The 12,828-nt window shown below is 37.0% G+C and overlaps 2 protein-coding genes across 5 annotated transcripts in view; one reads left to right on the top strand and one right to left on the bottom strand.

The window, feature by feature from the left end:
- Nucleotides 1–457: 457 nt before the first annotated feature.
- RNF141 (ring finger protein 141) lies at nt 458–12,061 on the bottom strand. 4 transcript variants are annotated; one of them, XR_004159818.1, is made up of 7 exons: nt 11,830–12,061; nt 10,272–10,380; nt 9,039–9,220; nt 6,085–6,192; nt 4,345–4,639; nt 1,687–1,758; nt 458–1,468 (listed from the first exon to the last, which is right to left on the bottom strand). XR_004159818.1 is itself a non-coding variant. In XM_003206217.4 (5 exons), exons 1-5 carry the CDS (start codon nt 11,970–11,972, stop codon nt 4,489–4,491), a joined length of 693 nt encoding a protein of 230 aa, XP_003206265.1. In that variant the 5' UTR covers nt 11,973–12,061; the 3' UTR covers nt 1,976–4,488. The 4 variants fall into 4 exon arrangements, 1 of the variants encoding a protein (XP_003206265.1); XR_004159817.1 differs by having other exon boundaries at nt 458–1,758; XR_793552.3 differs by lacking the exons at nt 458–1,468; nt 1,687–1,758 and adding an exon at nt 1,976–4,229.
- Nucleotides 12,062–12,759: 698 nt separating this feature from the next.
- Nucleotides 12,760–12,828, top strand: part of AMPD3 (adenosine monophosphate deaminase 3) — an 18,217-nt gene continuing 18,148 nt past the window's right edge. The window contains exon 1 of the mRNA XM_010710987.1: nt 12,760–12,826. Coding sequence (XP_010709289.1) covers nt 12,760–12,826 — 67 coding nt within the window. The remainder of the gene's footprint in view (nt 12,827–12,828) is intronic.

Here is a 12,828-nt window from a genome sequence, read left to right as displayed (position 1 = left end):
CACCAACCCAAAAATAAACAATAAAGCAAAACCAAAGTTAACAAAACAGAACAATTTAAATCGTTGTTAGAGCAATCTGGGTTTTTAACAATAGCAACACTACCAAACAAGTGACCGTTAGCACAAATTCTCTTTTTGGTGCATCCCTGTTTGCTGCTTTTAACAACACATTGAGCTAAGTGTTATATTTAGGGAAACAGAGCCATATTCTTCCAAGCTTCCATTGCTACATCCCTTTCTTGATTATCTTTTACTTACACAAATGTTACTGATTCTCAGGGTCAGTTCTGGAACTTGAGCTTTTTTAAGTTGCAGTTTTGTTCCAATGCCTGTTTCAAACAACCTTGCAGTCTTAGGATATGCATGTAAGAACAGATCCACTGTTGAAGTGTTAATGTCATCTGAATTAACTGCTGTACACATTTACTCAAGTGCAAGATTGGGCAAACTGCTGTTGTTATATTCCTCAGACCACGTTAAGATCTGACTGGGTTACACCACAGTTTGTTTTGCTTACACAAAAAAAAAAAAGAAGGGGAGTAGATGAGCATTGCTGAAGGTGGTGATTTGGTGGTGGGTGGGTCGGATGCTTCAGAATGGCAGAGTATCCTATTTCCTCATCATTTCACCAGTGTTAATATTCAAATGTTATTCAAGACTTCCTTAAATCTAGTAGCTCAGAGCATTTTACAGTTTCACCTAAAATGGTTAATTATGGCTTCTTGATATTTAAAACATACCAATTTGAGCCATTTTTAGCGATGCTCTTCCATTCTCTTATAGTACTGTAGCAAACTTAAGGCACTTACTCTGCTACTGGGTAACAGATTGTTCCTCACACCATGCCTGTCTTACCTTCTCATATACAACATTGTTCTTTACTTGTGGCTAAACCTTTCTATTCTAGTTGCCGAGTTAACATATCAATCTGAAAAAAGGTGGGGAGGGATGTCTGTAAAAAAATGCTTTTTCCTCCTGTGCCTAAGTTAAATGATGTTTATCATTGGCTCTTGTGGAAGCATAAAACATTACACAAATAAATGATAAAGAATATATTAGGATTTGTGTGTGTGGATGCGTCTCAATAAAACTGTATCTGCTCTAACATTTTTAAGATAGTCTACGGAGGTTTCTGATCCAGGATTCGGTGGGACACAAAGTGTTTTAAACCTACAACACAGACCTTCCAGAGGCTGCCTGCTGATTCCAAAACTGATGAATATAAAATCATATACAGAATGACCTTGAAAAAGAAAGATATGTAAATATGCCACTTACATCTACAGAAATAACGTGTATGTTATATTGATTTGGCACCTCATCTTAAAACACAGTAAATAGAAGTGTTTGTTAATTCAAGTAAACCTACCTCTTGGTGCCTCTGTCACGTGGTGAGTTCTGACATTTTTAATTTCCTCATCTGTTACCAAATTTCTCATCTGACTTCCAAAGATGATAACCCCAGTAACTAGGCAGAGGAAACATTTACATTAATGATGCACTTCAATTCATGCAGAAAAACAAAACAAACAACAGGAAAAATATGGTAAGAATTTTCCAACAATAGCATCGTTAAGTTTTAAAATATCAGAAACACAATGGAATAACTTGTATAAAAAGTAAATGATAATACCCTAAAAAAAAAAAACAAACCACCTCTCCCCCCCAAAACTGCTCAGTGCTGACCTTCCAGGACATGCAGGTATACTTGTCTCCATCACTGCAGAATGTTCCAATTTATTTATTTAGAGAAAAAAACTATTGAGAAAAAGAAGAAAAAAAATTGGGGTGTGTCTTTATGCTGAGGTACATGTAACCTACCTTCCTAACGTTACACTTATAAGTTAAAGAACATCAGACTCACAGACACATTTAACCATACCAATTGCACAATAAAATTGCATTGAGATTATACTTACACAGACTTCTGTGCTGTTAAGGCTGAGAAGTTCCTCAAGCTTGAGAGACTACGATATTTCGTTCAAAGTAACTTTATTGCACAATTCATACACAAATTTTAATATGCTGAAATGTCCTTAGCTATTAAGACAATCTACAATGCTTAAATTACAATTTCACTTTAAATCTGTAAGAAATCTTCACTTTAGTACAAGAAACGTCAGTATTAATGCTCCCCCTCCACCACTTGAAGGTATTCATAGTGATTCCCATTTTAAGGTCTAGCTCCTGGAACCCACTGCCATGCCCCCGCTCCCGCTGCTGGGACTCCTTTCTAAAGCTGTTTGCTAGATGTAATATTTCAGCCAAGGAAACACCACCAAATTACTGAGTTTTCAGTGTTATGGTATCTACTGCCCCATATAACATACAGTACATTTGACAAGGCACACATTACCTACATCACAACCATGTGACTTATAAGCAACTTAATTAAGAAAGCTGTACAGAATACAAAGTTTACTTTTCACTATTTGATTAATTTTTGCATCATTTTATATAGTACTTGCAAGTGTCATTATGCTACAAGTAATCTGCATTAATTACAAAATTACATTGTAATAAGTTCATGTAAGTTCTCAGCAGAAAGTTAGCTTATAAAAGCTCAGTTCAGAAGTATAATTTTCAAAAGACTTGAAAAATAAAGTTAGCTTGATGCATACTTAGATGCTTTTTCTGTTCCAGCAATATAAAAAACACCTTAAAAATTCCAGTGTTCTGAATATGGATTAATGCAAGCTCAGAAAGCAAACAGGAAACAAACTGGTGCGTGATTAAGAATATCTGCAAATATTTTAGTGGAAAATCCCTGACCATGATTAGTTTTCAGCCCAATCAAGCAGTCCATACATTTTCTGAAGAATATCTCATTGACATCAAAGGATTAACAAAGGAAAAAATAACTCTCAACTATATACATTCATAAACGAATTTATAAACAGTTAAATAGAGACTTACACATTTTGCTATCTTGGCTTTTAGATGATACAATAAGAGTACTCAAATGGGTGTCATATGCTGCTAACAGGAAATAAAATAGAGAAATTCCCAAGATTTGGTAGCTGACGTGATTAAATTATTTTATAGCAGCCAATTAAAACAAATAACCTGAATATGCATATCTAGGTGTGCACACGCCTTTTAGTTGAGAGTTATTCCCCGACAAAAGGCCTTAGTCCTATAGCGTCATCAAATTTAAACAAGTATTGCAATTAAGGATCCAGTCTTTAACTGGGCTATATTTATGCTGATATGCCCTAAAATGATACACTGGAGTATTTCTCCCTCAACAGTCTCAAGATAAAAGAGTAGTCTGTGTTAATATCAAAAACAGATATATTCATTCTCTACAATAGCAGTTGGTTTCCACAACGTTATGGAAGCCAAAAGACTTCCGAATACTAATGATGACCATTTGTTTTAGAGTCTATTAGCTCTTCTAAGATTCAACTCTGCTAGACAAATACATTGCTGTGCTCCAGTTCGATGTCCCTTTCCACATGTGTAACTCGATGTAAGTCATGTAATGTGACACAACTATCATCCAAGTAGAAGATTCTCTCTGCTACATAAAAGCATATTGCACTTGTAGAGATACAGCACAGCACGTCAGATTATCACCTTGCAATCCTCAGTATTTCTCATTTCACTGCTTTGAAATCTCACAGGAAGCAAATAATACCACAGCACCAGACTAAACTACAACTTAACTGCTAATTAGAATAAAGTCACTCCTTCAGATATGCCTAATGCTTAAAAATAATTCTGGCTGTTCCTGATCAAAAAATATAGGAAGTGATTTCCTTTTTTAGGATTGTCTGTGAAACTGTTTAATGTTTTCAAGCTAATGAGACCATGCTAAACATCAAATTGAAAAAGAGATTACCTGGTTAGAATAAAGGAAAATGCACAAGTACATTTACACAGATGGCTACAGCCTCCAAAACAGATTTTAAGTAATTAATTCTAAAACTTGTAGCAGATCAAACAGAAATTGTTATCTGTAAACACTAAAAAAACCATGTAGCAATTGGCAAACTGAAGAATAGGTAGCACACTGTCTTTCAAGTTTCAGCAGGAGAATTCCAAATAAGTAATAACTAGTCCTAGCTCATCTTTATTCATATTTGTCATGAATCTAAAAGGGACCGCTGTGAAGGATAAGTCCAGTGAGGTCAATCCATCTGGTGTGGTGCATCTTTTGCAGCAGTACACTGTGATGTTCAAACAGCAGTTAGCAGTTGTAGCTGCGCTAGGACAAGTAGCTTCATCTAGTAGTCAAAATGTTAAGATCAAAAGTTATTGTTAAAATAACCTTTGCAAATGTTTAAAGGTTTCACTGAAAGTACAGCTTAAGACTGCAAACACATATACTGGCTCACATACCATGTGTCTTACAAGTGTAATGCAGATTCACAGTAGCCAAGAAGACTTAAGACAGACTACAGATGAACGACAAGAGGTAAAGCCAGACGTTCGTGACAACAAAAGCTTCAAGTACTTCTACTCTTGGCAGCTTGTTGGTCAGTGTCAGGGCCTGAGAGGCTGGCCCACCTCATCTACCATGTTAAGGATGTAAGTAGCGATATCATCCTCTGTAGGTGCATCTGAAACCACCCAAGAATCACCTGCCCCAGTTACTTGGCGACGGCAGACAGGACAGCTCCTGTGACGATCACTCCTGTCAGAAAGCCAGAGAAATGAGGATTTTTCATTTGTGATCTCCTTCTGGCCAAAAAAAAAGCCCCCACTTCAACAAACACCACCAACAAATCACCAACAACACAAACCAACCCAGTGAGAACTTCAATCATCGCATTCATTGGATGAGACCTCCGGAATCCTTCTTTTGTTTCAGATTTTTTTTATGAGGAAGACTGGCCCACAAATCTGAATGCAGCTCTAGTTTTTGAGTAATAAATTGTGGTGTCAGGCTCTTCGGTTACTCAGAAACATTTGTGCTCAGATAAAACAATATATCTAGTAACCTGCCATAAGGTTTAAATTGAAGACCATAGTCTAAACTCCAAACTCTTCCTATCTTTAGATATTTAACTAAGGTGCATCAGAAACCAGTCCCTATAAGCTTCCTCTGCAGAACTCTTTTCCTGGGTCAGTCAGCCCACTGAAATTCAGAATTGGCCCCTCAGAGACCCATCACCTCCCCCTACTAACTCAGGAGTCCAAAGCAATTATGCCTCTAAACTGGTAGACTGTTACTCGCCAAGCAAAGAACAGACAAACTTCAGAGATTGCATACTAGAAAGGAACAGTGTAACTGGAACATGCATCAGCCATAGTGGAATATAATCTACTCTCCATCAAGGTAGTTAAACTAAGCTTTGCAATGCTGATAGATTTTAAAGCATTTTTCTAGAAAGACAGATGACTGACTATTCACAAATCCACTCATTTTTGCTGTTTTTTCTTATGCGAACATGCTATTACAAAAATAACTTACTTGGTAAGCCTCTGAGAAAGCCACAAAACAAAATTCTTGTGTGTTATATGACTTAAGTGTAAAATCATTTGTATTAACTACTCAAAAAAGTCTAACCAAGAAAACTCATACTTAATGCTGGACTGCCAGAACACAACAAAATCCCTGCAGGTCGTCTGTGTGGCCAGTGGAGAGCGCTGCACTCCTACAGAAAGCAATTTCTGTTTCCCAACTGATGTGTCAGATGCAGAAGCTGAAAAGCTGGTTTGGTTGAAGAATGAAGCTAAGCATATATCTTAAGAGATGTTATACATAAATTCCAAAGTGCTGCTATTAAGAATATTTTCCTAGAGAAACTGATATATTTCAGTTACCAAATAGGGTATTTGCTTCAAAAATCCCTTTGATAGGTATCCCCCAGTAATAAGATAGTTCAACTTGCCTTCACATTTGCATGCTAACTACTGATTTTTTTTCTCCAAAAAGCAGCTTTTTGGGGTGTTGTGAAGCACAACAAGTCACCATCAGCATATGCCCTGTTTTTGTTAGGTTCCAAGCAAAATTACAATGACCTGTAATTAAATATTAAATTGTACGCCAACTAAGGAATTTGTCAGACCAAAATGAAACAAGTCTTATACACATTGCATACTATAAAATGATAAATAATCTTTAATATGTATTACCATTTATCAATGCACTTCTGGCAGAAACTGTGAGCACACGGCAAGATCAAATCAACACGTCCATCCATGCAAATGCAACATTCATCTTCATCTGTCGGCTGTTTAAGCCTGCAGAAGAGAAGGCAGTGTTTTCTATCAGACAACAGATAAGTTTCATGTTTGTGCTCTAGTAAAAATACTAGTTACTATATTTTGCATCAAAATTACTGACGGACAGCCCAGAATGCCTTATCCTCAACGATGATGTAATTTTTTGAATGGGGCAGTTATGTCATCCCAGCCCATGTCAGCAGACATAGCCTCAAGCTACCAGCAAACAGCAGCAACTGAACTAGACTAAGTTAGAACATGCCATTTATTTTTTTGGTCATCTTGTACTTTTGGTGTTGCAAAGGGTTATGCAAATTCTTCTCCATTTCAACAAGAGAACTGTAAGTTGTAACTATTACAAAGCACAGGAGTGAGCCAAAGAATAGAAACACTGTTTACTCTAAAGGCAGGACAGGACAACAATCTGCCTTCCTCTCACAGACTGTGAGGCTGAAGTATTTCAGAACGAACTTTGTCAGACTGGCAAATGTGACAAAAGTATGCATCTTAAGAGGACTCACCACTATAACGCATGTTTGCTAATTTCACATGCCATCAAAATGCCAAGAGAAAAACTATTCCATGGATAGAAAAGAATAGTTTTAGCTTGCAATACATTCCCTATGATTGTTCCTTCAAATTAAGATAATCTCCCAGGCTAGTTTTCCAGTTAAAATTTCATGTGTTCTTGGAACAGAGGAGAGTTCAAAACTTAAATCCCTCACTGGGACAGACATTTACATTTTATCCATCTGCAACTTTTTCAAGTAATGGATATCTGTATCTCAAGTTCATAAGAATAGTATCTTGAATATCTGCATCAACAAGACTTCTCAAGCATGAGGAGGTATACCAAATCCTCATTTTCCACTGATCTGGACACGTAAATATTTATGCATTTACAATCAAGTCTGACAGATGACAGCAGAGAGGCACTCTGACAAAATGGTGTCTGACATGGTAGCAGATGAAGCAAAGGTATGTCACTGAATTCCTCCAGATGGAAAAAATGGCACCCTCTGACATTCATCAACGCTTGCTAAACATTTATGGAGACCAAACAGTGGATGTGAGCACACTGCTGTGGTGGGTTGTGTGTTTCAGCAGTGGTGACTGTGACGTAAAAGACAAGGCAAGTTCCAGATGGCCATGCACAGGAGTCATACCACAAAATGAAGAGCATCTCAATCAGCTTATTGGTGCAAATCAGCTAATGGTGGTGTCTGTGTAGAAAATTATTGTTTTGTAGCTGAGAATTTGCTCTGTCAAAAAGTGTTATTGTGCTCTTTGTAGTTTCCAAGGAAATAAATATGAGGCATTAGTTTCCGAGCAACCAACGTATAAGAATGATAAACTAAGGAAATGCTTGTCTCTTCATTAGGCATAAAGCAGTTATGGATATTTTGGAATAGGAAGTAATGTTCCGCAGAAATAAGGTATTATTCCAGTGGAAGAAGTTCAGATAAGAAGGAGAATGAAACAGATAATATTTGTTATATTTGGTTAGTGACAGCCAGTTCTAGAGCTGAAGAACATCTAAGGATTAACAGAGTTTAGGCAAACTGGAGGATATCACAGAAAAACAATCAGAAATCCTAGGTGTAACACACTTGATGTTTTAGCCTGTATTTTTCTGAAAGACTTGAAAGCTTGGATAAAATACAATTGGAAAATACCAGCTCACCGAATTGCAGCATACTGTTATCATATTAGAAAAGTATGTTCAATTTTTCAGTATTACTGCATCAAAAAAATGAAGGCTACAAACATCTCCATCTTAAAGTCTAAAAATGAAACTAACCCAGCAAACCTTGTATCTATTCACTGACTTTAGTAAAATAGAATTTGTTTTGCATAACCATCTGGTTTGTTGTTATGGCTTGTTTTAAGTAAAAGGCTATTTCTAGATATAAGCCAAGACAATTCATATTTGAGAAAGAGTAGAAAAATACACTCTTTCCTCAACATGCCCAAAATTGCTATCTGATTCCAGCATTTTATTATCTCAACAGCTAATAATTAAAGATTATATGTTCCCAAACAAGAGAAACAGGAAATTAAACAAGAAGAGCACATTCTGCAGTCCCCTGACTGAAAAAAAACAAAACAAAACAGTGGGCTCTATGTATTTAATAAGAGAAACACTGACTCTCTTCTCAATCTAACGGCTGGCATATAACACTCTAAGCAGTGTCAGCAACTCCACCTTACTTAGGAATGAGTTAGAACTAACTCAGAAAGTTAAAAGTAAGGCACTACTGTTCCACATAGGGAAAGGGTGAGAAGCTTCTTGCTGTTCAGTTCAGTTTGAGCTGAAGTTATTGCAGGTGTTGACCTCAGTCTTTTACTTTTCCTCTAGCGAACAAAGCAGGATGTCAACATGTGTGAGACAGTTCACATTTTTCCAGTCTTGCAAGATAAATTATTACTGCAGTTGATGAGTTTCTAGTGGCAACAGATGGGAACTTTCACATGCCAAAATGTAGAAGAGGAAGAGAAAGTTTAAGTGGAACAATAACAAAATCCGTTTAAACAAACACTGTCAATCCTTTAGATTTGTAGCTGCAGCTGATTCCATTTCCTTCTGTTTCCTTATTCAGGAGGTTCAGCATATACTATGCTTATTATTAAAACTGACCACTAAAATGACTGTTCTGAAAGCTAAGGTATAGTAGTGCCAGCAGAATTTCAACAGAATATACTGCAGTTCTCTTGATAGAAGAAATATGCTATTAATGTTAGTGGGACAGACTGCATCAGCCAAGCTCTCTCAGTGTTGATCACCGAAGGTTTCTACTTCAGATTTTATATAGAACTTTAATGATATTTATGCTGTAACTGTGGTCAAAAGTATATCAACATACCTTCCCATCCATAAGCTGGCCTGGGATGATGACACAGATGTCAAACTCTCAGCAGCTTCTTCAGAAGTACCACTTTGCCCAAGAACCCCTGCTGCTTGACTGGTGATGTCTTTATAAAGTTGAACAAACTGATACAAGTTCAAGATTCTTGAAACTTCCACGATGCCACTTGTTTTATTTATCTTAAGAAATAAGAATTGTTTACAGTTATATATCAGATTTTTATTGGAAATTGTTCAAAATTCTTTTTATACGCTGCAGTTCTCATGACAGTAGCCACCTAAACTGCAGCCTGCTTTGGCAAGAATTAACATCTGCGAACACAGCTCTTCTTTGTCTTCTTATGAAAAATATCGCAGTTATGACTACATTTCTAGGAGAAGACAATTATGTTCATTGCTCAAATGGATTAAGGTGTAAGCAAGAAGTGACCTAATGCCTAAAAACTGTGTTAATCTTAGAACACGAATAGAACAATCAGTCATTTCACATTTCAGCTTAAAATAGCCTGCAATGGTGGCTGCCTTAATGAAAACTAAAAGCAAACAAACTTGCAAGTTCTTAGTTTCAAACAAAATTTGAGAGTTGGCTTGGCTGTAACTGCACATTAACAGTGCTCTCTGGCTTCAGGATTGTTTAAGGATGTTATCTGATAGGATACAGAGGGGAAAAATCTCCTTACTACAAAGAACAGCCTTAATAAGTTTTGTCAAGGTCCTCAAACTAATAGTTAAATATTTACATATATATTAATAAATACTATAAACTATTGATTAGTTCTGTAAGGAGTCAAGATACATACAGTTATGCTAGCTAAACCAATACTGTTTGAAATTGCTGGCAAACTTCACCCGTTACAGACCCAAATTTGCAGTTTGTTGTACTATTTGATTTTCATGTATCATAGACTGGTTTGAGTCAGAAGATAGTCTTTAAAGACCATCTAATCCATCACCACTGGACTCATCTCAAACTCATACGAATTTGTAATTAACAGGCTCTAAGTGCACCACAGAAGGATAATGCTACTTTAAGCTTAGTCATGAAAATGTTTTTGTTAACCTGCTTTTCACAGAAATGTAGATTTTAGACTCAATTTGTCGCAAATAATATCCTTGAATACATTGCCTGTCTCAAGTATATTAAAAGAAATCTAACAGGCATTGGATTTTACCAGTCCTCAACACCTACATACAACCCCTACAACCAAATTAAAATCGTCGGTAATCTTACTTTAGTACAGATTATCCGAACGACCACCTTCCAGAAAGCAGAAGAATCAGAACCAGGTTGCACTTCAAATAACAGATGTTTCTCTTGCCCAGAAGCTAATTTTGCAGTACTGAAATAAAGAAAAATCAGTCTAACGTCATGTGCCCAATCTGCAAAGATCAGCAAACTCAGTTACTATAGTATCCTCTATTGCTTACCCATGTGCTTTTTATTGTTTATCTTTGAAGGCATTTTATCAATACTGCCCAGAGACATGAAATTTAAGAGTAGTAACCATCTTAGCGTGTCATTCAACATAAAGTATGACATTCGTTTCACTTTAAATTGCACAGTAAATCTCACAAAACACAAGCATCCTTGGCAGACTTTGTAATTCAAATATACTTTAACTGTTTACAACAACAATCACATAGTCTTGTCCAATCTAAAATAACTACTTCCTTATCATTTATGTAAAACAAATATGCAATTACCATCATATGCAGACAAGGCGTACTTTTGCTATATATACTAATAACAAAATAGTAAGCTTCAGGTGACCCCTGGTTTTCTGTTTTTTTTTTAAATGGAACACAGACACAGTGGTCTATTTCACAAGAATCAAACAAATTATAGTATCTTCAGGTTGAAGTAAACACTGTCAAGAAATAAAAAACTTGAACAAGAATGGTATTTTAGAGTTAATTACACTGAAATATATTTAGATTTTCTTATGAAACATAAGGAAACATTCTGCAAAATTGATCTACCTAGAAGACAGCTGTCTGTTCTTGAAGATGCAAAAGTAATTCAAAAAAGCATGACGCTGTATAAGACAATTTCTAAACTGAATACAAACTCACATTACATTAAACAGTAAATTCTACCAAAACCCACATGCAACAAAACCCCTTTCAGCACATACTTCTTCAACTCAGCTCATTTTATATCATAAATACTGAGTGAGCGAAAACAACAACTCTGCTTTTCTATTCTTTTCTTTTTACTGGCAACATATTAGTGAAACAAAATGCAAGCTACAAAAACAAATGTTACTTATGCAGCCTTTTTTTGGGGACTATTTTGGCCGCTGTTTTCAAACAGTAAAAGACACATCTCATCTTTAAAGAGGAACAGCACTGCACATCCAGAGATGTGGGAGAAATGGTCACAAACAGTTCTGCCTCCAGTTCTACCTTCCCAGTGTTGCTGTACTGGCTCTTTACAGGGCTCATACTGCTACCTTCTACTACAAATGATAAGAAGAAAGGAAGCAGCACTGCATCTTTAGTTGATGGAGGATAGGGGCACAAGGGTGATAGGTGACTTGAACTAAAAGATATAGTAAATATTGACCTCTTCGGATCTTCTAAGTGTGAAGCAACACCAGCTGGAAAGAAAAGTGACTTTAAGAAGGAGGAATGACTTGGTCTAAGTGCAACTACAATCTTTATAAAAACTTTAAGATCCAAAGTAAACATCTGACAACGAGTTGGCTAGTTCTGACTTAGCACAGAGGAATACATTACATATAAGTTGTTTGTAAAACACGGAAAAAAGGAAACAAATTAAAACTTACACATCATTAAGTTCAGCTACTCTTCCTAGAAACTCTTCATAGGTTAGGAAACCACTTTCTTGAACCAAAGAAGCATGCTTTGCTACTTTTTCTGGCAACTTGTTCATTATAGTTTGTGTCTGGCTTGAAATCTGTTGACCCATAGTGAAGTTCTTCAACTCAGTTCCATGGAAAGTTCTCACTGACTTGTAAAGTGTCTGCTAAAAAGATGGTAGAGGGTTACATTTGAGTCTTCTATGGCTAGCTGCTCACATCTTTCTTTTCGTGTAAAGAGTTTAATCACCTGCTAACTAGACTATTCCACAGTTACACAATTTAACCAAATCAGAAAGAGCCAAATAGGAGAGACTGGAGTGTGGCATTACAACTCAAGAAATACATATTCCTTCTCATAAAGCATTCCTAGTATTCCACAGACATCACTTTCCACAGAGACTTTTCAGCACCATACAGCTATAAATACACCCAGCGAATATCTCAAGATTATGACGGCAACTTTTGTTTTCACTATTAAAAGAAGAAGTGCTGGTGAAAAAGACTCCGCTTTAGGATGCATTACTGTGCAGATGTGCTCAAGCCTCTCCAGTTTCAACCAATGTCACCATCCCTTTACCCCAGCATTTGTCACAAGGTTCCCTACACCTTCTGGTTCTGGAAGACTTCACCTGCTTCTGCCGCTCGCTCCCTTTCGCTAAACGTTAAGTGGGACTAACGTCGCGATTTCTCTTTGCTTCTTATTTTGAAGTGGCAAAGGCAGCCACTTCATTCTGCCTGCATGGTTTGGTGCTCGCTACATAAGCCATTAGTTTCACGTCTTCAGAGGACCGCTACGGACGGAGGCCTACAGCGGCCAACTGACTGCGGAATAACATCAACCTTAAGGACCGAACAGCCCGGCGACGGCCGCGCTGCAGAGCCCTTAGGAGAGGCATGACACAGGGACACAACCGCGCCCCACGGGCGCACAGCCGCAGGGAAACGGCCGCGCTCGCGCCAGGC

The sequence above is a fragment of the Meleagris gallopavo genome, chromosome 5, assembly GCF_000146605.3.
Source record: "Meleagris gallopavo isolate NT-WF06-2002-E0010 breed Aviagen turkey brand Nicholas breeding stock chromosome 5, Turkey_5.1, whole genome shotgun sequence".
Lineage (NCBI taxonomy): Eukaryota > Metazoa > Chordata > Aves > Galliformes > Phasianidae > Meleagris > Meleagris gallopavo.
Note: the sequence above shows the minus strand (reverse complement) of the source record. Positions and strands in the feature narration are given on the sequence as shown.